This window comes from Pipistrellus hanaki (genome assembly GCF_964339955.1).
Source record: "Pipistrellus hanaki genome assembly, chromosome: 1".
Taxonomy (NCBI): Eukaryota; Metazoa; Chordata; class Mammalia; order Chiroptera; family Vespertilionidae; genus Pipistrellus; species Pipistrellus hanaki.
Window position 1 is genome coordinate 171,696,956 of NC_140503.1, and position 24,978 is coordinate 171,721,933.

The following is a 24,978-nucleotide window of genomic DNA, read 5'->3' on the forward strand; positions in this document are numbered from 1 at the left end:
ATCTCACTGGGCAATCTTCAGTGGCTTACCTATCTGAAGTTTGCATTCTCAGCCCTGAAACTCCCCCTATGTGATTACCAAGACTGCTGAGGGAGGATTCAGTTGGGAGCATCTGACAGTGAAAGGAGGCTACGTGTGTAAACAGAGTTAGTTTTGGAATGATCATTGAATGGTTGGGTGAGGTCTGTTTGTTTGAGTTGACAGCCTCTCCCTAACTCTTTCATTAAACACCCAACTAACCTCCAATTGCCCTCTTAGAACTTAATCTCAGTGCAATTACTAGCATTTCAAAATCATCCAACCCAAAGAGGTGCTACCCTGAAAGAGGGTCTTTATTCAACGTTAGGAGAGTAACTCCAACTACAAAACTCTACAAGTGCCCCAGATGAGAAGTAGGATAGATTTAGAAACCACTTACTCTATTAGGTGGATTAATAATAAATTTATAACAAGCTGGCACACAATGTAAGTGTCCTCCAACATTTCTGGGAATTTAGAATGCCAAAAAGTGTTGGTGGAGTGTTTCTGATGAGGTAGGCCTCCATCTACCAGGGAAACATGATTTCGGCTCTCTAAAAAGCTAGATCATACTTACTAGTAAATGCCAGTCAGCAATAAAGTTTATGTTCATGTTTGCTCTAATTTTTCCCATCATAAATTTAGTTAGTGCAATACTCCTAAGCCAGTCTGTGCCCTAGCATTTCTCAAAGTGTTTTCCTCAAGCTACCTGACCACCTGGAAATCTGGGCCTCACCCCAGACCTAATCAATGAGGCAAGATCCTGGGATTTGAGTTATAAGGAAGGAAGTCCTTTATTTCTAAAATTACTGAAGTTACTTCTACCCAGATTCTTCTTATGCTATTATTTCAGCTCCTATCTTCCCAGACAGTTGAGTCATTCAAAGATGAAGTTGATGCTGGGTGTAGATAGTCTTCTCAGTAGGCATGTTGCCATATGAATGATGTCATCGAGAGTCAAAAACTTACTCCAATGCCTTCACCAACAAGTTACAAAGGGCCAGAGGATTAACTGTGGTTGGGATTTCAGAGAATCATTACAAACCAGATTTTGAAAGATATTCAACTGCTATTAAGTTTTCTTCTTTTTAATAATTTTCACTTTTATCTCTGTTGTTTTTTTGTTTGTCTTTGCTTTTCTTTTGGATCTCCCCCAGAAAATGGAGTAATAGGACTAGTTGTGGATTAAAGAAAGAAGTGATTATAATAATGTCATTCTTGCAAAAACATATATTCCCCAAAACAGTTTCATTACTAGTGAATAAACCTCTTACCTCCTCAGTCCCTTTAAGCATTTATTTGAACACAAATAAAATCATACTTTGGATTCTAGTAAGTTCTCTGTTTTCCAAGTGCTGCTTTTGATCTTAAATGAACAGCTGTTACCAAATGCATATCTTTACATCTTTTATACTTTGTCTTTTAAAGTCAACCAACTAATTATTTTATAATTTACTGTTATGTGTTCTATAAAAAAAAATGAAGTGAGGTGTATATCACATTTAACAGGGTGGTTGTGTGTTTGATGAGAAAAGACCTACAGACTGAAGACCTAGGTTTAAGTCAAAGTTTATTATTCATGTGATTCCAGAGAAATTCATATGATGTCTCTGAGTCTTAGTTTCATATTTAAATGCTAGAGGCCTGATGCACTAAATTTGTGCAAGAGCAGGCCTTCCTTACTCCAGCTGCCAGCACTGGCTTCCCTCTAGCACCTACGACCCTGGCTTCCCACCCAGCCCTGGATTCCTCTGGAAGGACGTACGGAGGATATCTGGTCTAATTAGCATATTTAGTTTTATTATTATAGAAAATAAGAATCGATATAATCCTAAATTCACAGAGTTATTGTAGGGATGCCTAATGATGTTAAGGAAATCATAACATATTCCTTGATCCTTAAAACAGCCTTCTGTTTATTTCTATATTTTGTGTTTTTCAAAACGATAGCTGGTCTTCTTGCTCCTTCCATAAGGATGTAGGACATGGTTTCTTGCACCTGTGGCTGATCTACCAAATGTGAAATGCAATGCCAGCATTCTGATGACACTGTTGCCACCAAGTGGTCATTATAGCGTACTGCAAGCCAAATCTAGGCGCGATCAACCACAGCGTAGTAATAGTGCTATGACAAGCAATTTAAACTGTGCATATCGACTAAAACAGTAGCTTTTCTTCTCCTTCCTTGGTGACATAAACGGAGTAATACAATTCTCATCTGACTTGAAACACCACCTTACTCTTTCTTCCCCCTTGATTTACCCTAGAGCTCACAATCCACAACTTAAATATCATTGTCTCTCTCTAAATTCCTAATCTCTCTTTCCTACTAGTATACATACAGCCGAAGACCTGCAAAGAAATCTGAGATGTGAAATACCCAGAGGGAGACTAGGGAACCACCAGGAGTTGACTACCATAATAATTCAACATCTTATTGAAACCCTAGGAGCAGCATACAATATCTTTATCTTACAGGTTAAGGAAGTAAGGCTCAGATGGACTCAGTTTGTGAGAGCAGGATAGGCTTCAAACCCAGAAAAGAGCCAAGTTCTCTCCAGCACTTCTCAACATCTCCCTTCATGCCTGGCGGCTGCTCTGTCGTTTTCTGCTTTACCTTCTATGGCGTTTAGGCATCCTCTACCTGAGATACCTACACCAGCACATTCAGAATCACCTGACCAAAGTTTTACAATATGAATGCCTAGGTCCCTTCCATACCAATTTTAACTAAAACTCTGGAAGATAAACCCCAGCATCTGTAATTTCAAAAAATTCTGCAAATGACTCTATTATACTGTGAGGGTAGAGTAAATAATGATATTATTCATGTTAAATGGTTTTTCTACTGCTTTAGTATTTAATCAGGAGCATATTCTTATTATGAAATACTTTATTAACACAAAGTTTCTCTCTTGTTGTGATAACAGGTGGATGAGATATTTATTGATTCAGCCTTGAAAAAGCATTATATCAAGAACCGAGTAGTCAGACTGACGTATGTATGTTTGGGCAAAGGTGGAGTCACAGCCTAATGGGACAAAGGGCCAAGGGGACAGGGACCCTCATATATTCTGCATCTCTAGGAGCCAGCCTTTGGCTATGGTTTCTCATAAACATCATCTCTACAACAGTCTCAAGACATAGCACTGATCACCATCTTATAAAGGAAAAAATGAAAATTTGGGGCAAGGGGGAAGTTAAGTGATATGTTCAAAGTTTCCCAAGTGAAACAGAACCAGGATTCAACATCTGGAACTACCAGAATCTGTGTCAGGGGAAAACCCAGCAGCCTGTCACTACAGGCACTACATTGTATTTTTTTTTTTTTTGACAATTATGTCATTCCAAAAACATTAAGAAGGAAAAGTTGACTACAGTTTGGGACAATTAGTTTTACCTGTAATAAATCCCCCAGTATCAGCAGGCACACCTAAACAAAAAGAAGTTTCTGTGTTAATAAATGTTCTGTTTGTTGTAGTGGAGGGGAAGACTCATATCAGTTGCAGGAATTGCTCAGAGGTTTCTACTATGTTATTTGGAAAGCACATAGCAGAACATATACATAATAGGTGAAAATGTATGGGCCTGTATGACTCATCTTCTTAAAGAGAATGAATATATTTAGACAGATTTATTTGAAGGAAATAATCACTTTTCTCATCCATAGACAAATGCCTAGTAACAGACTTACTCCAAGTTCCTTACAACTTTGCTGACTAACTAGTGACCACCAGAATAATTTTATAAAATGGGTAAATTCTATAATATTTGGGAGATAAAAGGAACATGTTTGCTAAAAATTTCTGGACTTCATGCCTTTTATTTTGAAATTCTGATTTGCCATAATATTCAAGCAACGTTATCATAATCTTACGAACTCCTTTAAATTTGAAGCCATTGTGAATGAGTTTTTGTGTGAATACAACAATTGAGGCATAATTCCGGGGAAGAAAATACAGGAAAGAGTGTTAGTTTATACCAGATTTTTACTTTGAATAATCACCTTTCTCTTATGTCTCCAAGTCCAGAGGACAATGGTGTGAAAGCAGATATCATTATGGTGTTCCAGTTTCCCTTTGCTGAGCCAAGGACAGTAAGGAAGAAGAAAATCCAGAGCATATTAAATCAGAAGATAAGGAACACAAGAGCCTTGCCAATAAATGCCTCATCAGTGCAAGTTAAAGGTAAGTAGGCACCTGTCATGTGATGTGAAATTCTCTGTTAGGTTCATTTTGTGTCTCATCTTAAACTTACGTGCCATATTTCTATTCCAAATAATAGCTAGAATCAAGATTAAGGACTCTAATTGTTAAAAGGAGGTAAAGTTCAAATCTAGATATCTAATTTCTTGAGAGGCTCTATTTAAAATGGCTCTGTGATCATACACATACTAGAAATTCTGTCTTTTAAGATTCATTCCTTATTAGCATACCCTGATGAGTCCAGCTAGACAAAAACCTGTCTACCCTTGTACATTAAGCTTCATCTACTTCCGGCAGACAAATGCAGACTTCCCTACAAATCCCAATGGACACCATCCTTGGCGTCACAGAGAGAATCAGAGTGATTAATATCAGGCAGGAAACAGGGCGCCCTGCCCTTGTAAGGGTCTGACTGACTCTTCAAGAGGAAGCCTGACCAGGAAGCAAAAACCTGAGTGAATGGGATGGGCAGGAGTTTGCTGATGTGGCGAAGCGTCAGCTACTCAAGGAATAAAGCTGTGGACCTCTCCCAGCCCGAGGGGGAAGAAACTGTCAAGCGCTTAATCCACCTTCTTTGTCAGGTGGGAAAGCCAATGAATCGAGGTTATGAAATAGTGGCAGTCCTGATAAGTTACATGATATGTTCTACTTAATTCCCAATAACCAGTCAACTTACCAGAAATGTAAAAGCCTGACCTATCTGAAAGTTGAAATGTGGTGTGAAATGGTCATGGATTGCTTGATCTTTTTGTTTCTTGCAGACTCAGGTTGTACACTGCAGTTTGTTTTAATGACTGGAGTAGATTAAGGGTAGAATGTGCTGATGGAGAACCTGATTTAAGAGTTACCTGACTAATTTTAACCCCACTGAGTCACTGCAGGACCAACCAAGTAATTGGCCCAGGACTTTGCTTCATTTTCTCATCTATAAAATTGTAATGAAAATGTTTGTTCTTCCTGAAATCATAAAAATACCATGAGAATATAGGGGGAAACACACACACACACACACACACACACACACACACACTCTCTCTCTCTCTCTCTCACACACACACACACACACACACACACACACACACACACAATATGGAATATATAGGCTATTACCACGTAGAAAACTAGTAAATTGGGCATATATTTTAGAAACTGAAAGCATTAATGTGAGTGACGGGTAATAGAAAAGGCTAGAAACTTAAAGGTTTCCAAATTTAGAAATGTAAAAAGAACAGTGTTTGCTAGCACTCAGGAAAGGCCTAGTTAGTGGAAAGCTCATTAAGAAACCTCAAGGCTGTTCTTACAGGCAAAAACGTTGCTCTAAACACTTAATTTGGGGGACTCCCAAGGAATAAAAAACTGCAGCCCAAATTAATCCATAAATTTGCCAAAATATGTGTTTTGTTTTGACAAATAAGTGTGTGGTGTGGGCCCTTCATGTGATGCAGTGTGTGAAAGCAAAGCCAAAGTCAACATCTTGGCATCGCAAATGCCGTGGCTGTGGCAGAGCAGTCACTGCCTACCTGCAGTGGGAGTGCTCTCGCTCCCATCATGTTACCTGTAGGTTGTAGAGCCCTGAATACTAACTACATTACTCCCGACTCAGGGTTACTTTCAAGACTAGGGTGTTCATGTTTCTTTGTGCTTCTAGATGTGGAAAGTCAAAATATTGATACAAATTAGAAATCTTCAACAGCTAGTGACTTGTGTATAGGTAGTTTACGTCTAGGTGTAATCATACTCCCTAAAGAGTCAACCCTTAAAAATCCAATCACACTTACAACCTTTACACTTAACATGGTATAATTCCTGGAAAAGAGATATTTGCATTGTGCTCAAACTAAGCTGAAGAAGTTTTAACTGAAGAATTCTATCATTATACTATTTTCCATTTTAGTGCATTACTACTGTGCGGCATTTTAAATTGTTGTTGTTGTTTTTTTAAGTGAAATAAGAAATTTACTAAAAACAATATTTGATAGAAAATTGAGTTCCTTCCATAGAGTAAGCATTGATAATGTGTCCTGAGAAAATGATTCTTCACCATATAATAATTTGGGCATGTCTTCAAGGGTATCTTTGAATTCAATATTTTCAAAACTCCAATTTACAGAGTTCATCATCACCAGTTTTTCAAATGGGACTTATAGAAGGTGGAGAAAATTTTTTATTTTGCACAATGAAAAATTAAATGCAGAAAACATGGGTCTAAACATCCCACTGGTGGAAATTTATATAAGTTTATCTTTATTCTACTCAGCAAGCAATTTGATCTTGAAAATCATCAGTATTCAGGCAACCTTCCACCAACTTAACTTTAAGTATTCATGCTTTCTGTATCAGATCCCTAACTTTGTTGGAAATAAGCAGAACTTAATCTTAGTATGTGTTCAATAATTGATATTGGATAAGAATACAAATAGTTTTTACTCTTCAGAAAAAATCATTTTGATAATTTAGGAACTATGTTTTAGAAGTATTTTAAGTACAGTTGACATGGGTGTTTTCAATGTGTGGCTGTTATTATTATTATTATTATTATTATTATTTATTATTATTATTCCTAAACCCTTTTACCAAAGAAAGGCTTATGTGAACTCTTAAACAGAAGAGATAAAAGCAGATCTGCTCTGGTTGAGGCTGGGCTTGAGCCTCAAAACCCGACCTGCTTGCTCCCTCGTTCCTCACTTTTTCTATCTTCTAAGATAAAATACAAAGAGGGTGTCTTCTGCACCTTTGGAAAAACCACTGTTCTGTCATAATATAAACTATTTATGAATTTTAATCTTCACTATTTGTGCCCTAATCACACTCTGCTTGAGGTATTATGCACCTAATTGGAGGTTGCCTATAATTCTCTACAAAAATTGTGCACATATCCTGTTACATCTGGTAGTCATTCTCCTGACTGATGAGTGCTGTCTAGAATCCATATATGGTCAGCACTTCCTGATAATTTCAGGTCATGGAGGCCCAACAGGAGAATGTCAAATTATTATTCTTTGTTCTATTTTGTTTTTCAGCAATGAGCTCATCAACAGGGAAGTTAACTGTCCAAGCATGTAAGTCTAGTTAGCTTATAAAAACAAGTTCTATTTCCACATCAGAAAGAACAATATCTTCAAATATTAGCTAATAATTTCCCCTCTATGTCCCACTTTTCTTGGGAGAGAATAGTAATTGGGCAACATGAAAATACTTTTATTTCTAACCCTGAGACTGATCTTTTCTCATGTTTAAGAAAACATTTTACATGATTGAAATTTTGAGCATTTTGAAGAAGTTAAATATACAGTATATATATTTCTGGTTTGGAATAAATGGACTTGCTTTTCTGATTTTTAAATGCTATTAAATGTGCTTTCTGCTGAGAAATAAAATGAGAAAGTGAGATGGAGAGGAGATAGATTCCATTATCTGTGACTGACCTATACAATTTGCTTAATGTATCTTTCCTTTATGGTGACAGCAGCTCCATTTGTTTATTCTATATCAGTGTAACCAAATTTTTGAAAGATTTTATAAAAGTGGTGATGAATTTGAGCAAAGCTATTCACTCATTCATCTATGTGTCTTGCAAACACACCGCACTACACATTTTAATTCATTCATTCACTTAATACCATTTTAATATCTACTAAGTGCCAGGAAATGAATATCATTGTGAATAAGACACAATACTGCTTCTAAAATTAAGAGTTTGAAGTTAGGGGAAGACATAAGTAAATCAGGAAATGTTAAAATGGTGTTGGAAATGCTATGACAGAGAAAGCGCACACTGCTATGAGAGTCAATCAGAGAGTTAGCTAAACTGGTCTTGTGGAGTCAGAACATGATCTGAGACAGCAAAGAGGAGAGTCCATGAACCTAATGACAAATAGGATGGGTGTCCTGGCAGGAGGAGTAGTACATAAAAATGCCTTCTAGAAAGAAAGGACATGGTCATGTCTTGTAATTGCAAAATGTCAGTGTGACTGGAACACAGAGTGGGGATTGAAGGTATAATATAAGAAAGAGGCATGGTTAATAGTGATCAAAGACCAGAATCCTGCTGACACATTTCGACTTTATTTGGAGGGCAGTGAAAAATCACTAAAGGGTTTTACTCAAATCAAAAAGATTACTCAGTTTTAATGTGGAGAACAGATTGGAGGGACAAGACTAGAGGCATGGAGATATAATGGGATGCTGTAGAAGTCTTCCAGAGGAGAGAAATTATAAACTAGAGCATTGGCAGAGTGATGGAAAAAAAATTTTTTTTTTTTTTTTTGGCCACAGTTGGAGTGTAATCAATGCCAGTAAAATCAGTTTTGTTTTTTGATACCTAATTAGTTAGAACAAGAAGGGAAGCTAGCTTATTTCCAATAAGGAGGCTGACTCTTATCAGGAACCCTAAGCAGCAGACTAATCTCTGATCTGATGCACATAACAGAGTACATACTTATTCCCTCCAATAGTGAATGTGATGTTTATGTGGAAAACATGGAACCTCCATCCTGAAGGGTGAGAGACTGGTCACGATACATTACCTTACGCACACTTTAAGAACTGGCCACTCAGAAAAATATAAAGAAGAAGGAGCTCCAACACATAGGCAATTACTTGTCTGGTCAGTTCTTTTGTGAGAGTTCATGTCAAAGTGACACTGTTGAATCACCTAAAATTGAGAAACAGTGATCTCAGTATGAGCTCCCAGGACATGTAGATAATTGATGCCACAAGTCCTTAGGATACACCCTTTGAAGCGTGCCAACCCTTTGGACCTGCACATAGTTTCAGCAGGCAATATATTCCACAAATATAAAGGGAGGGAAAGAATAAAACATCAACATATTGGTAAATACAGAGGAGGGATATTAATATTGTACATGTTCATATAATGATAGATGAAAATATTGCATTGTAGTACTCTATTAGAGGTTCTTTCCATCAAAATTAACACATCTCTTAAAACTCAATTGTCTCATCTCTTTCAGGTTGTGGTAAACGGGCTGTTCCATTAATAGTCAACAGGATAATGTCCGAAGAAATTGCAGCCAAGGCTGCCTGGCCTTGGCAAGCTTCCCTTCAGTGTGATAACATACATCAGTGTGGGGCTACCTTGATTAGCAATACGTGGCTCGTCACTGCAGCACATTGCTTTAAGAAGTAAGTTATAGACCTTATGTTGGACTCCACTACTGCTAAAAAAAAAAAAAAAAAAAAAAAGTCTGATATTTATTATATTCTGAGTAATGATCAATGCCCCCAAATATTACTGAGATAAAATGAGAAACTCAGGTTCTTTTCTAAAACAACGTTACATTTGCAGACTTATTTGAAAAGCTGGAATAGGCATTTCTTTCTTTCTAACTAGGTTCACTTTATAACCTTTCCCAAGTACCAAATATCCTGGTAAGAAAAACAGAAATTTCAAACGGACTTTATCAATACTAATAAAAGGGTAATATGCTAATTAGACCTGATATCTTCCAGACATTCTTCCTGACAAAGCTGGGCCCGGGACAGGCCACCTGCCCTGCGATCCCGAGTGCCAGCACCTGCGGCTGCAGCCAGGGAGAGGGCAAAGCTGCCCATCACCTGTCTCCTGCGGCTGTGGCAGGCTTGGGGAAGCCGGCCCGGGTACAGAGTGATTGCAGCCAGCCAGAGGGAGGGAAGCCTGGGTCCCGGGAGCTTGCGGGGGCCAGAGGAAGGAATCCTGAGTCCTGGGTGTGGGGCCTAGGCAGAGATGGTTAGGGGTGATCAGGCAGGCAGGCAGAGGGGTTAGGTCTGATCAAGCAGGCAGGTAGGTGAGCGGTTAGGAGCCAGCGGTTCCAGATTGTGAAAGGCAATGTCCCACTTCCAGTTTAGGCCTGATTTCTAACCCGGCAGTTGGACATCTCCCAAGGGGTCTTGGATTGGAGAAAATGCAGGCTGGGCTGAGGGACCCCCTCCCTTGTGCATGAATTTCATGCACCAGGCCTCTAGTGTTAGAGTAATAGCAAGAATTAAATGATGTGCTTTAACATGTAAAAATTGCCTAAAAATTTCTGTTGGAAGATAACCTACTATGAGTCAATTCACAAAACTACAATTGTAATTTAGACTACATTAAAAGAAATGCAAAAGCCATAATAAATGAGATATCAGACTCTTTGTTGGTCAGATCCTTCCTTAAAATAGTGAATTCTGTCCTGGACAATACAGTTAAAGAGAACTTGACAAAACAAAATGCTTTTAGAGTAGTAACGAGTCCATGGTGATAAAGAAAGGTGCTGGTATATCTTACAATCTTGCCACTCAAGGCATAGTTCATAGACCAGCAGCATTGACATAACTACAGAATTTGTTAAAAATGAAAGAATCTCAAGCCCTATCTCCACTCGACAGAATCAGGAGCTGCATTTTAATTGGCTCCCCAGGTTATTTGTTTGCACATCTGGTAGAGATGATAAATAGTTATATTCACACTAGAGGCCCGATGCATGGAGGTGTCCCCTCAGTCCAGCCTGCACCCTCTCAATCCAGGACTCCTCAGAGGATGTCCAACTGCTGGACATCCCCCTCATAATTCAGGATGGTTGGCTCCTAACTGCTCACCTGCCTGCCAGCCTGATTGTCCCTAACTGCCCCCATTGCCAGCCTGGTCACCCACAACTACCCCCCTGCCAGTCTGATTGCCTCCAACTGCCCCCCTACCAACCTGCTCACTCCTCACTGCCCCCTTGTGTCAGCCTGGTAATCCCACGCAGCCTGCTGTTCAGTCATTTGGTCATTCTTCACTAACCCTCCTGCACCCCCCTGCAGGCACTTGGCCCCATCCCCACCGCTTCCACTGCTTGCCATCTGTGCAGCGCTGCACATCCCCTCCCCTGCCACTGGTGGCCTCCTTCTGCAGGCGACAGGCATGGGGTGCGATAGCTTGGCTGGCCTGGGTCTCCCTCTGTGGGCAATCACTGGCTGTCCGCATACCTGCCGTAGGGTTGCCACAGATGGCCTGGGCCTCCCTCTTGATTTGCTGGGGAATGGGGCCAGCCCTGCTAGGGGCCTTCTACCTCTACCTGATTACCTTTAACCACTTGCCTGCCTGTCTGATCACTCTTAACCACTTGTCTGCCTAACTGATCACCTCTAACTGCTTGCTTGGGATGGGGCCAGCCCTGTGAGTGGCCGTCTGCTTATCTGATGCCCCTAACTGCTTGCTTGGGGTCAAGATCAGCGCAGCAAGAGGCCATCTGCCTACCTGATCACCGCTAACCACTCTGCCTGCCTTCCTGATCACCCCTAACCACTTGCTTGGGGGTGGGGCCAGCCCTGCAAGGGGGCCCTGGTGATTTTGGTCTCTGGTCGTTCCCATTGTTATGTTTATGGTGGCTGGCCTTTTATTATATAGGATTTGTTAATTTGTTTCATTCTTTTTCCTTCACTAGAATCTAATTTTTTCTGTCTTATTCACCACTTTATCCTCAGCACTTCGAATAAGACTCAACACATGATGTTCAATAAATATTGGCTGAAGAGATAAATGATATTTTATGTGCCTTTGCAGTTCTAAAATCTAATAATTCAGTATTAGATTCAGGTCTAAGATGCTTTGTGTATATGTTTTATCCTTCAAAATAGTAGCAGTATATCCCATTTAAATAGTCAAAGAAAGTTATTGGTGCAATCAAGTATTTTCAGGATGCTATTTTCTCTTTTATTAGCCTAGTGCAATTATTGTAGTGCAGTTTATATATTCTGTTCATTTGCTAACCTTTTCTAGGAATGCAAATCCACGTGACTGGACTGTTAGCTTTGGAACAACAATCAACCCTCCGCTAATGAAGAGAAATGTCAAAAGAATTATTCTCCATGAGAAGTATCACTTCCCAGCAAGAGTGTACGACATTGCTGTTGTGCAGTTTTCTCCCAGAGTCACCTTTACTGATGACATCCGCCGGGTTTGTTTGCCAGAAGCTTCTGCAACCTTCCGACCAAATTCAACTGTCTATATCACAGGATTTGGAGCAGTTGAATACGGTGGTGAGTATCACAAAAATGATCACAGGGTACGATTTAATTTCCATCAATATTGCCAGCCATTTCCATAACTTGGTTGGATTAGATAAGGCTCCTGTTTTGCAAGTGACAAAAAAATTCAACTCACATTAGCTAAAGCAAAGGATAATGATGAAATGGCAAGTTTTGCCCTTGTAATATGGAAATCAAGAAGTGAGTCTGGCTGGCCTAGCTGGTTTGGCTCAATGGATAGAGCGTTGGCCTGCAGTCTGAAGGGTCCTGGGTTCAATTTCAGTCAAGAGCATGGGTTGCAGGCTCGATCCCCAGTAGGGAGTGTGCAGGAGGCAGCCAATCAATGATTCTCTCTCATCATTGATATTTCTATCTCTCTCTCCCTCTCTCTTCCTCTCTGGAATCAATAAAAATACATTTTAAAAAAAAGAAAAGAAATGACTCTGGCTTCAGACACAGCTGGATTCAGGGCTTCTTATGATGTCACTAAGTTTCTGAATTTCTGAATCAGTCCATTTCCTCTCTCTGTTTCCCCCTTCATATGGAGGGATTCCAGCTCCAAAGTGGCCAACAGCAGCTCAGGGTTTACCTCCTCTCACCTATAGATGCCCAGGGAGGAACATATCTCTCTCTTTGCCAGAATCTATGTTAACCCCTGAAAATACCTCTTTTGGCCCAGCTTGTGTCCAGGGGTACTCAGATTGATTGGCTAATCCAAATACTCAGACCTATCCCTACACCAAGAAAGACAGGTGTGTGAGTGGTAGCCTGGTTAGCATCACATGAAATGAGGGAAAGGCAGTTTCGCTTTAAGGAAGACTTCAAAGGTGTTCCTTCAGCAACAATAATATCTGTTTCTGTGTGCCATTCTAGATGCAATACCAGGTATTGCCCTCTCTAAGAATATTTAACTTAAAAATACTAACTTAATCTCCTAACAAGTAAAAATTATTTTATTTTTGAATATTTTGGGGGCATACTTAGACACACTCTGGATCCCAAAATCTGGTCCAGGTACATACATATACAACAAGCGAGAGGGTTTCTTTAACTCTGGGCTTGAGAAAACGAGAAAGGGTTTTCTGAGAATGAGAAAATTCATTCTCAGAGCTCTATACAATTTAAATACAATAAACTCTAAAGAATGAACCTTTAATTCTCAGTCTCTACTAAGAAACTGGAATACCTTTCCCTAATGTGGCCCAGAATAGATGCTCCATGTGGTTTCATTCCTATTATATGAGCTGAGAAGCATCTTGCTTTCTTTAAGGCAATATAACTAGTCATAGAAATTATTATCCATAGTTTTTTTTAATCCCAGGGGTGGCTGAGTAGAGCTGTAGGCCTGACACCTCTATGTCTGTATTCTATCTGAGGGGTTTCATCCTAAGTCAGAGTTTGCATTCTCAGCTTCAGGATGACAGGAGGGACATCTCAGATTCCCTTTGGCATAGTGGGAAGAAACATTCATGGCTTGGAGTCTGAGGCTGATACGGAACCATACCTGGCATAATTTTTTTTTTTTTTTTTTTTTGCATAGCAATAGAATCTGACTGTCAAGTATAGAACACCATACCAAACAACAACAACAACAAATACTCTGTCAAGCACCCATGGACATTCACCAAGATAGGCTATATCTACGTCCATAAAACAATCGTACACATACTTTAAAAAATTGAAATCATACATGGTATACGCTCTGGTCATAATGGAATCAAACTACAAACTAGTTACAGGAAGCTACCAGGAAAATATACAAATGCTTCGAAATTAAACAACTCCCTTGTAAATAATCCATCGGACAAAGAGGAAGTCTTGAAGAAAATTTTAAGTATACACAAAATTGAATGAAAATGAAAAACGAAATATCAGTTTATACAGAATGCAGCTAAAATAGTGCATAGAAGGACATTTACAGCCAATGTGCAATTAGAAAAGCATAAAGGTCTCAAATCAATAATCTAAATTCCCACTTTAGGTAACTAGTAAGGAGCAGCAAGATAAACCTACAATAAGCAGAAGGAAGAAAATAATAAAGATTAGGAAATGAGTAAAAACAAAAGCAAGAAAACAATAAAGAAAATTAATGGAGAAAAAAAAAGTGAATTCTTAAAAAAAAAAAAAAAGTCAATATTCAGCATTCTCACAAGAGTTGAGAAACAGTTCAGGGAGTTCCGGGATTTATTTAAAACAGCAGGCAAAGTCTTGATTGGGGTTGTGATCTCATTTGCAGCTCTGGGTTGTCTTTCAAGCTCATTGATTGGTGGTGGAATTCAGTTGCTTGCATCTATAAACTTCTGACAACTTCTTGTTCAGTGCCATTAGGAAAGTCTTCACAACCAAAGAAGGCCTTAGCCCTTTTTAAAAGGACTCATCTGATTAATAACTGTGGTCAAAGGAACAAACCTTGGAAAGTCTCCTTTTTGATTTTGAAAGTGTCAAATGGAATTTATCTTAGTTTACACCTAAAACATTTCCTCATCTGTGCCTCATACCATAACCTAATCATATGCAAAATACACCTTATATTCAGAGATTCCTCCCATACTTGGGGGTAAGGAGATCACAAAGGAATTGTAAGGGATCATCACTGAATTCTGTCTATTATAGTGTCAGTTTCCCAGTGACTATAAGGTTTAATATAAAGCATCTGTGAATGCTTGTGATACTTTGTTTGTACCATAGTTATCTTCCTGCCATAATACTGATTTCTATAATTCAGAATCTAGTTTATAATCTGGAGGCCCAAATTTACAATACATAAAAAATGAAATTGTTGCCTTTAAATGTCATTTTATGTGTGAAAGTTCTTCATAAAATGCAAAGGATAAAATAAATATACATAGTGTTACAGTTATTTTATCAAGCCAAGGGAGAAAACTATACCTACAAAGTTCTGAAAATAAAGTCCACAAATATAAATATTATTTTAAAAAATTAATGTCTTCCTAAATATATAAACTGATCATTTTTAAGGTAAGGATATGAAGATTTTTCCAGGAAAAGTAACAAAATGGTATTTCATGCTAGTATAGCAATTTATAAAAATATGATAAGGCCCCCCACCTAGCCAGTTTGACTCAGAGAATAGAGGGTTGATCTGTGGACCAAAGGATCCCAGGTTCTATTCTGGTCAATGGCACATACTGAGTTGCAGGCTCCTCCCTGGCCCAGGCTCTGGTCAGGGTGCATGCAGAAGGCAACCAATTGATGTGTTTCTCCCACATCAATGTTTCTCTTTGTCTTTCCTTCTCTCTTCCATTCTCCCTAAAAATCAATGAAAAAATATCCTTGGGTGAGGATTAACAAAATGTGATAAGGCCCTTGCTCATGTGGTTCAATTGGTTGGAACATCATACCAGGCACCGAAAGTCTCGGGTTTGATTTCTGGTCAGGATACATGTCTAGGTTGCACTTGTAGGAGGCAACCAATGGATATTTTACTCTCTCATTGATATTTCTCTCTCTCTCTCTCTCTCTCTCTCTCTCTCTCTCTCTCTCTCTCTCTCTTCCTCTTTCTATGCAAATCAATAAAAGCATGTTCTCAGGCCCTGCCAGCATGGATTGAGCATCTACTTATAAAACAGACATTAACAGTTCAATTCCAGATCAGGGCACATGCCTGGGTTGCTCAATCCCCAGTATAGGGTGTGCAGGAGGCAGCCTATCAATGATTCTCTTTCATCACTGATGTTTCTATTTCTCCTTCCTCTCTGAATATATATATTTAAAAGATATGTCCTCAGGTGAGGATTAAAAAAATGTGATATGGATAAAAATCATTTAAATGTGCCAGGTTTTAAACAGAATTTCATTTTCCTCTAGAAACTGCTTACATTAAACTCATACTGTGTTTAGTATGAAAAAGATTAGAATAATGTCTGCTCACTTAATTCTAACCAAGAATGCTAATTGCAAACACTAAAATTATTTTGTTTTTCCTTAAGGGGAATCTCAAAATGAGCTTCGAGAAGCCAGACTCAAGATGATAAGTGATGATGTGTGCAAGCAACCATATGTATATGGCAGTGATATAAAATTTGGGATGTTTTGTGCTGGATATCTGGAAGGCATTTATGATGCCTGCAGGGTAGGTGGAGAGAGATTATTTTTATATCATTAACTCAAATTTTTTTTATCTCAATTAAGAAATATTCTATGTTCTTTATACTAGTACAAAATATAGATATCTTATCAACTCAAAAATGTCTAAATGCAAATTTCACAACATACATATTTTTAGATGTTTTATTACACAAAATAAGCAGAGTTCCTTTGATACTGTCAAACAAACTAACCAATAAAATTAAATGTCCTTGCCCTAGCTGGTTTTGCTCAGTGATAGAGCATTGGCCTGTGGACCAAAGGGTCCCAGGTTCAATTCCAATCAAGAATGTACCTTGGTTACAGGCTCCTCCCTGGGCCAGGGCTGGTATAGGAGGCAACCAATCAATGTGTTTCTCTCACATCGATGTTCCTGTCTTTCCCTCTCTTCTATTCTCCCTAAAAATCAGTGGAAAAATATACTTGGGTGAGGATTAAAAAAAAAAATTAAATTAAATTATATTAAATGTCCTTAACACTAAAAGTCCAAAGACTCATAAAACTCTCTTCTATTAAAGAGCTCAAATATAGGAAGGAAATATTCAGGAACAATGAACGATGATGTAATGTTATAAATGATATTAATGAAGACAAATATTTTTACAGCAAGTATCAGAAAGGTCACATTTAAATGGGGCCTGAAGGATAAATAGCACTTGCCCAAATATAGACAAAGAAAATAGTGTTATAGACAAGAGGGAGAGCATAGCCACAATTATAAAGGTGTGAAGCTGCAATTCATATTTGAGGGGACCCCAGGCAACCTGTTGAGTCTCACATAGGAGGATGAGAGGTGTGAAGTAGCAAATGCACAAAAGGTGGATTAGATCATGTCATGACTACCCAGTGCCCTTACCATGTCCCCCTCTGTTGTCCAATATCTATCCTGCATGTATGTGTACTGACAAGGTACAAAAGTCTGTTTCTTCCTGGAGGCACTTGCTCTATAAATGTGAGATCCTTGAAAATCCCAAGGAGGTGATTCTACCTGATGAATTGATGGTGTTATTAATGTCAGGTGGCAGCAAGCCCTTCCCAGAGTCCCACAGATTACAAAACATGGGAAGCCTCTGTCAGAAAAAGGTATGCTACATACATGTACATGTAGCATATGGGCTGGGAAAGAACAGAATCTGACACACACCCGGCCTCAGTTGTTAAGAATGTGGAGGAAGGCAGCTAGAATTCAGGAAATCCAAAGAGAGGCCCATGCCATGGCAGGTAAGTGGAAGGTGTTAACAGGAGTCTAGGAGCAGACAGGATAGGGGAATCTAGGCAAACGCTGAGATTAGTGATAAGCCTCAGGAAGGAGTAGTGCTCATGAAGAGCCTTCCCTGGATTGGGAAGCCGACATAAGATTCCTAACCCATGACTGTGCAATTGAGTAATAAGCCAGAGTTATACAAAAAGTGAGAAAAGTTATCAAGTGAGAAGGGACTCAGGCACAAGTTCCAAGACAAGAATACAGCAACTGTACTGGGGTATATGGTGTGGAGTTTAGTCTGTGTGAGAAAACAGAAGTCTAAGCACTCTACTTAGATTCAAAAGAAAAGCAACATCAGCTTGACTTTCTGTGTTATATATTTGAAATTTGCTAAGAGTTGACCTTATGTATTCTTACCTACCCCCTACACACATACACAGACACACACACACACACACACACACACACACACACACACACACAGTAACTATGTGAGGGATGGATGTGTTAATTAACCTGATGGATATGTTAATTAACCTGATGGTCATTTCACAAAGTATAGTATGTCAAATCATCATGTTGTTTGCTTTAAATGTATACAATTTTATCTGTCAATTATCCTAAAAAATAAAAGCCTAATATGCTAAGTATCCAGTCATCCCGTCATCTGTTCAACCAATCAAAGCGTAATATGCTAATGATATGCTAAGACCACTCAACAGTTCACTATGATGTGCACTGACCACCAGGGGGCAGACAGTCAACTGGTCAACCAGTCGCTATGAGGTACACTGACCACCAGGGGGCAGACACTCTGACCCATAGGTTAGCTTGCTGCTGGGGTCCTGTTGATCAGGACTGAGCAAGACTGGCTGAACATACCCTGGAGCTCTCCCATGGTTCCTTCCAGGCTGCCCAACATCCCACATCCTTTCCTGGCTCTAATTGAGCACCAGTGGGATCCCTCGGACTGGCCTGTGCCCTCTATCAGTCTGGGACCCCTCGGGGGATGTTGGAGAGCTGGATTTGGCCCAATCCCTCAGGCCAGGCTAAGGGACCCCACTGGTGCACAGATTTATGCCCTGGGCCTCTAATATATCTATAAAGCTGAAAAAATTAAAATGTGAACATTTAAATTTTATAGATTTTTAAAATGGTTTTATAACTTTTAAAATACATGTTTTAATTAATTATCCTATAATTGGTAATCTGTACATATGGCTATTAATAAAATATGTGCTTCATCAGAATATCTTAAGTAATAAGCTTTATATTTAAGTAACATTTTATTTCTCTCTCTTTTTTTAACCTTCAGGGTGATTCTGGGGGCCCATTAGTCATAAAGGATCTTAAAGATACCTGGTATCTCATTGGAATTGTGAGCTGGGGAGATAACTGTGGTCAAAGGAACAAACCTGGAGTCTACACAATGGTGACTTATTACCGAAAATGGATTGCTTCAAAAACAGGCCTCTAAATTACTGTAAAAGTTCAACATCGAGAGCTGTATGCAGGCCACACATGTATGAGAACCCAAATATTCAGTGGGGTTAAATGACTGGACCTAGCAACATAGAACATATGTCACTATTTATTTTAGAATCACTCTAATCAACCAATAACCCATAGCCAAATCATAAAGAATTTAAATTTGTAAAGTCGTGGGTCAATTTAGCTTGGCTTGAAAAATACATCAGAGCTACTCAGCTCTTAAAATCACACAAGGTGGAGCACAAAAGAGGAGCAATGCAATCTATTGAGGATAATCCATGAGATTTGTCAGGGGTGTCACCTTTAGTGAGTAAATTTTTAAACACTCGGAGAGTTCAGGAAACCTCTATATAATCTCCAGAACTCACAAATACTTTTTATCTTCTTTTTTCTCATTCTTCCAGGATTTCCAAAGAGATTTTACACCATAAGAAACTATTTTTTTTTTCTTATAAACTCATTGGAGGGATCTTCATAAAAGAAAGTTATATCTGGGAAACAAAGTTCTCTGATAAATCAAGCCAGAGATATTACCTTTTTATGTTGGTTCTAACCTCCTTAATTTGTGGTGATTTTTCACACACACAAACACACACACATACACCTCCCATTACCCTACAGATAAAGTCTGATTAAAGAATAAGTATATATATATAAACTAATCAAAAATATATTTTTGTTATAAGAAATTTGGGGGAATGTGATAACTTTATGAACAGTCTCAAAACAGTGGCACAACATTTTGACATTTTATAGATGTATTTACATGTTTGTACTGACAAGAGGTGACTTTGCTGATTATCACTGTAAGGTTAAATGCCTAGAAAAAAATTAAAAATTTGCCAATACACTAAAGAATGAAAGAGCATCATCACCTTTCTAGACAGAAATCAACTGTCTGCATTGCTGCAGCCGATTATCCCCTAACACTTGTGGCAGTCAGACCTCTGCAACCATGAAACTCTAGTTTTAAAAAAAAGTTTTAAAATAAATATAAATTTTGAAGACCTCCCACAAAGAACACATGAACAATGTCATCTGAAAGAACAAACAAGCCCTCTAAATAAATTCCCTTGTGAAGACATTGGGAAAGTCAGGCTCATGTATTCAATGATACAATTGAATGAAGGCTTTGTGGGAACTTTGTGACAACACCAGCTAACCTTCAGCTCTGCAGTGTGGTGTCATTTATTTACGTAGTCCAAATATAAGCCAAAGCATTACAATAATTTCTCCTCATGTGCTATTGAGAAGGCATGAAAATAACCATGAAAAAATGGAAAGAAAATTTACAGTTTACTCACCACAAAAATAAAAATAAAGTTGATCCATAACTTAGACTCACAAAAGTTTAAAAATTAGAAAAGACTGTACAACTCATGCAGGCCAGTACACATCATTCAGAGACCAGAATCCAGGAAGCATAAATGATTTGGTGAGGCCTAGACAGCTTATATCCAGCAAGGGCCATGAACCCAGGTACCAATTTCACATGCTCTTTACCTTGCAAAGCATCTTTTTTTTTAACATCAGATCTAGAAAATTTTCAATAAAGGCTACTATGGAATCTGTCTTAAATTAGGAAACTCTTAAGAAATTAATTTTAAATGATGAAATTCACTCAGGCAGCTGGCTGCCAATTCTCTGAACTCACTCCAAGATAAAGTTGCTTGTTTATAGGCAAAAATATACACAGACATATAAATTATTCTATATTTTGGTGGTATATAATTCTGACTTCAATGTTAAGATTCAAAATAATCTTAGAGTTATGAACTTTGTATTTCTAAACTGTCTGGTGCAGCATTTCAATGTGGGACATGTGCAAGCAAATATTGATATGTCATTTTAAATCAATAATAAAGTTGGTGGTCAGAGCATTCTATAAATACCATTTAATCTGTGATAGGCCAATAGTATGAATCTTTCTTTCAACTGCTCTTAAGAATTGCCTTTCTTTCTTTCTTTCTTTCTTTCTTTCTTTCTTTCTTTCTTTCTCTCTCTCTCTCTCTCTCTCTCTCTCTCTCTCTCTCTCTCTCTCTCTCTCTCTCTCTCTTACTTTCTCTCTTTCTCTTCCTTCCTTCCTTTCTTTCTTCCTTTCTTTTTCCTTCCTTCCTTCCTTCCTTCCTTCCTTCCTTCCTTCCTTCCTTCCTCACCAGAGGATATTTTTCCCATTGCTTTTTCAAAGAGAGGGAGGGAGAGAGGAAGAAAGGGAGGAAAGAAAAAGAGAGAGAGAAACATCGATGAGAAAGACACATTGGTTGGTTGCCTCCTGCAGGCACCTGGCAGAGGCCAGGGAGAGAAAATGCAACCTAGGTACTTGCCCTTAACCAGAAATCAAACCTGAGACCCTTCAGTGTGGGCCAGTGTTCTAACCACTTACCAACACTGGTCAGGGCTGCATTTCCTTTAAATAACTAGTTTGGGTCACTCTGAAGCAGGGTTTCTCAATCTTGGCAGTTTTGACATTTTGGCCTAGATAACTTGTGAAGGGCTATCCTATGCAGTGTAGAATATTTAGCAGCACCCTGAACTATGCTGCTAGCAGAAAATACAAAATATGATATTTCCTCATTTCCAAGGTGAATCTTTTTGTTATCAATATGTTTAGGCAGAGAACAGGAACTAAAAGCTAAATATTATGCAGCTTAAAATTCTGTGGAAACTGATGGTGATAAAGGGCCAGTACAGGCAAGGACTAATAACTTCAAGAGGGTATTGGAGACCTCCAGGAGAGTATTATGCTAATGTTAGTAGCCTTGAAATAGGTGTTCTGGGTTTGGACATGTTAGACATTATGCAAGTATGCAGGGTCACTGAGGATCCCTGTAAACCTGCTGACTATTTTGCATTGGCTGTAGTGATCAACTAGTGGTCAGCAAACTCATTAGTCAACAGAGCCAAATATCAACAGTACAAGGATTGAAATTTCTTTTGAGAGCCAAAATTTTTAAACTTAAACTATATAGGTAGGCACATTGTTATTAACTTAATTAGGGTACTCCTAAGCTGGCCTTTGCTAAAAACGTCCTCAATCTGATTGAGGCATGTGGTTCTTGAGCCTCGGTTTGCCGACCACTGTAGCTTCATAGTACAGAGAAAGCATGAGGATAAGTACCTCCCTGACTGAGAGATGAGGTCACCTCCCTCATAGAACAGACTGCTCTCTGGGCCTCCCAGAGCCAGCTCTGGCATTCGGCTGTCCAGGAGTTCTCTGCTACCCTTTATTGGAACTTAGTAGGAACCTGGAGGCTAGAGGACATCCACATTCTCAAGTTTGTTTTATTTTCCTAGTAAACGTTTCTTTGACCTTTCCCTGGTTTGGAGGAGTTGTCTGGCAGTTTTGAAACTCTATTCCAGTGAACACAACACAGCTGAAAGAGCAATGGCTGTTACCATGTTAGTGCAGGCCACGGATATCTGGTCACATCATTCCATAATGCTGGCTCCCCCCAAAGGAATACTTCTAAATCTTAAAAGCATGCTAGGTCTTGAAGATATAAGGCATTTTATCTTTGTGGAGAATGCTTTCCTGGAGAATTTGATATGAGTGGAGAAGAGATACTCTTTCAATGATGGAAGGTAGGGTTAATTTAGGGTAGGAGATTGGGTTAATCCTGTCACTATGTACATGAACTACATTTATCTCTACGGTTCCAGACAAACCTCCTTCCCACATAAAGGTTTGTCTTCTGGGGTATGTGTGTGTTTAGAGAAGTGTGAAATGAATCAATAAGAACCTTAAAATTTTTTATCAACCTTGAAGATTCCCAATGATGAAACTGTTGTCAATTATCTTGCTGGAATCATGTACTAGATGGAGAGAGCATTCAGTGTTCCTGTCAGTTGCTCTTCCTGAAATTGTTCTAAAAAGGGTAATGTAATCTAGCTCCATCATACACAACACATGGTGGTCCAGCATAAGGCTTTACCTGTGCCTGCAACACCCAGAGCTCCTCAGCGTTCCAGGATTCTGTTGGACAACTAGGGAATAGGTCGGAGCATGGAGAAGCCCCTTCTAGGTCAGAAGTCTGGCTCACAGCTAACCACAGCTCTGTTTCTTCTCTTCACTTTGAGGCAAGAAATCTAATTCCTGGTACAAAGCGCAAACATTATCCCTGGCTGTTCATGACAAACACTCTGAAAAACAGCAGCGCTCTCACCTGCCTTTCATTGGGCCATTTAAGGACCTAACAACATACTCTGATTACACAAGCTCCTATTTTATCCATATTCCTGATATCCTTCTCATTTAGATGACTATGAAAAATGAGATCAACAGATTATAGCACAGGAAAAATAATAAAAACAAAAGAAAGCCACAGACTGGATTTCAAGGTGACCTTGATAGCTTCTCCCTGATCTATGTCTACAGTCTATCTCTAATTCCAGGAAAACCTCAGTATTAAGCATTCCTGTCCAAAAGCCCTGGAAACAAATAAGGATGAATCAGTGGAAAGGTCCCTGTATTACTGTAAAAAGGAAACAATGCAAGTACATGCTCTTCTAACTGTGAGAACTATTACCGGTACCTTGTATCAGAAGGGTGTTATGATACATCTTCATGGTTCCAAATGACCTCAAACCCAGTTCAAGTACCTGGCTGCAGTCACATATTTCCGAGTTTGGTTAAAAAAGTAAAACAGTAATACAATACCTGTCCATTGATGACTAGTTAGACCAATTGGATTCTTGAATACAGGTTCAAATAATCTTTTAAAATATTTGTAAAACATTACACTACCAAATCACACATTTGCTAGATGATGGATAATATGACATAGGAGTAAACAATATGAAGTTAAACAGAATTTATTTGAATCCCGGCTCCACTGAATGACAGTCTGTTATGTGAACTTCATGATGATTAGTTTTGCATGTCATCTTGACTGGGTCACTGGGCCCAGATAAGTGATTAAATATTATTTCTAGATGTTTCTGTGAATGTGTTTTAAATATTTTTAACATTTTCAGCTTTATTTTGATATAATTGACAAAGATAATTATATATATTTAAAGTGGACAGCATGATGATATGATAATACATATATTGTGAAATGATTGCCAAATTAGCTAATTAACATACCCACCACCTCACATAGTCGCCTTTACAATACAGCATTAATTATAGCCACAGTGCTGTCCATTAGATTGCCGAGGGTTGGGAGGTTGGGGAAATGAGAAGATGTTCCCACTCTAACAGTAAATTTACACTATTTGTGATGCCTTGTATACAGAGAGACTGCTCCAAAGTCAATAAACCCTTCCTTATCCAGCCTCATGTTCCAGCCTCTTTTGATACCATTGTAATAACCTGGTCATTATTAACAGGAAGGGAGTAAAGGGAAGAGTAAATCATATAGACATGCCATTTATACAGGTTGCTAATTTAATACTCTCTAAGTATGTTCCTCACTAATCAATGGCGGAAGGGACTGGACAAAGGCAGCTTGGACACATGCCTAGTAAGGTCTAAGTGATGAGGGAAGATGCTTACCTGTCAGCCACACCTGAGAGTGAGTCAGTGACCAGAATAGGCATGGCTACAGCAAGGGTGTAAATCCTGAATATTTTAACTCCTAGAGTATACTCTTTTGTCTCTTCTGCTTGTCTGTGTCCCTATGACTCCTTTTTCAGTGACCATGCTCCTCTGCATTCCCCATATGCTCACAGCTATGTGGGACCCATACAATGGACCAACAGACTATAATTAGCCTGAATGCTGAACTGGATCCAGCTGCAACATGAAATGGAAGCTCTGACACTGGCCTTGCTTTTGGTTCTACTGAAACCCTAGCTGCTCCTCTTTCAGAAGTGGGTTAAGGGGCATGAAACTTTACAACCTGAGGAATGTAACTCCATACCAAAAAAAAAACACAAAAAAAATTCATTCTCCCATGCTAATCTATAGGAATCTCTTTCACCGCCCGCATAGAAAGAGTTCCAATTCAGGGTTCAGGTTCT

At 38.8% G+C, this 24,978-nt stretch overlaps 1 protein-coding gene across 1 annotated transcript in view; it reads left to right on the top strand.

Moving 5' to 3' along the window:
- TMPRSS11A (transmembrane serine protease 11A) overlaps positions 1–19,000 on the top strand; it is a gene marked incomplete at both ends in the record, with an annotated part of 32,769 nt that extends 13,769 nt beyond the window's left edge. Inside the window, 7 exons of the mRNA XM_084881190.1 lie at positions 2,949–3,016; positions 4,045–4,205; positions 7,244–7,282; positions 9,197–9,368; positions 11,965–12,224; positions 16,163–16,305; positions 18,839–19,000. Of these exons, the coding sequence (XP_084737316.1) occupies positions 2,949–3,016; positions 4,045–4,205; positions 7,244–7,282; positions 9,197–9,368; positions 11,965–12,224; positions 16,163–16,305; positions 18,839–19,000 (1,005 nt within the window). The remainder of the gene's footprint in view (positions 1–2,948; positions 3,017–4,044; positions 4,206–7,243; positions 7,283–9,196; positions 9,369–11,964; positions 12,225–16,162; positions 16,306–18,838) is intronic.
- Between the last annotated feature and the right edge of the window lie 5,978 nt (positions 19,001–24,978).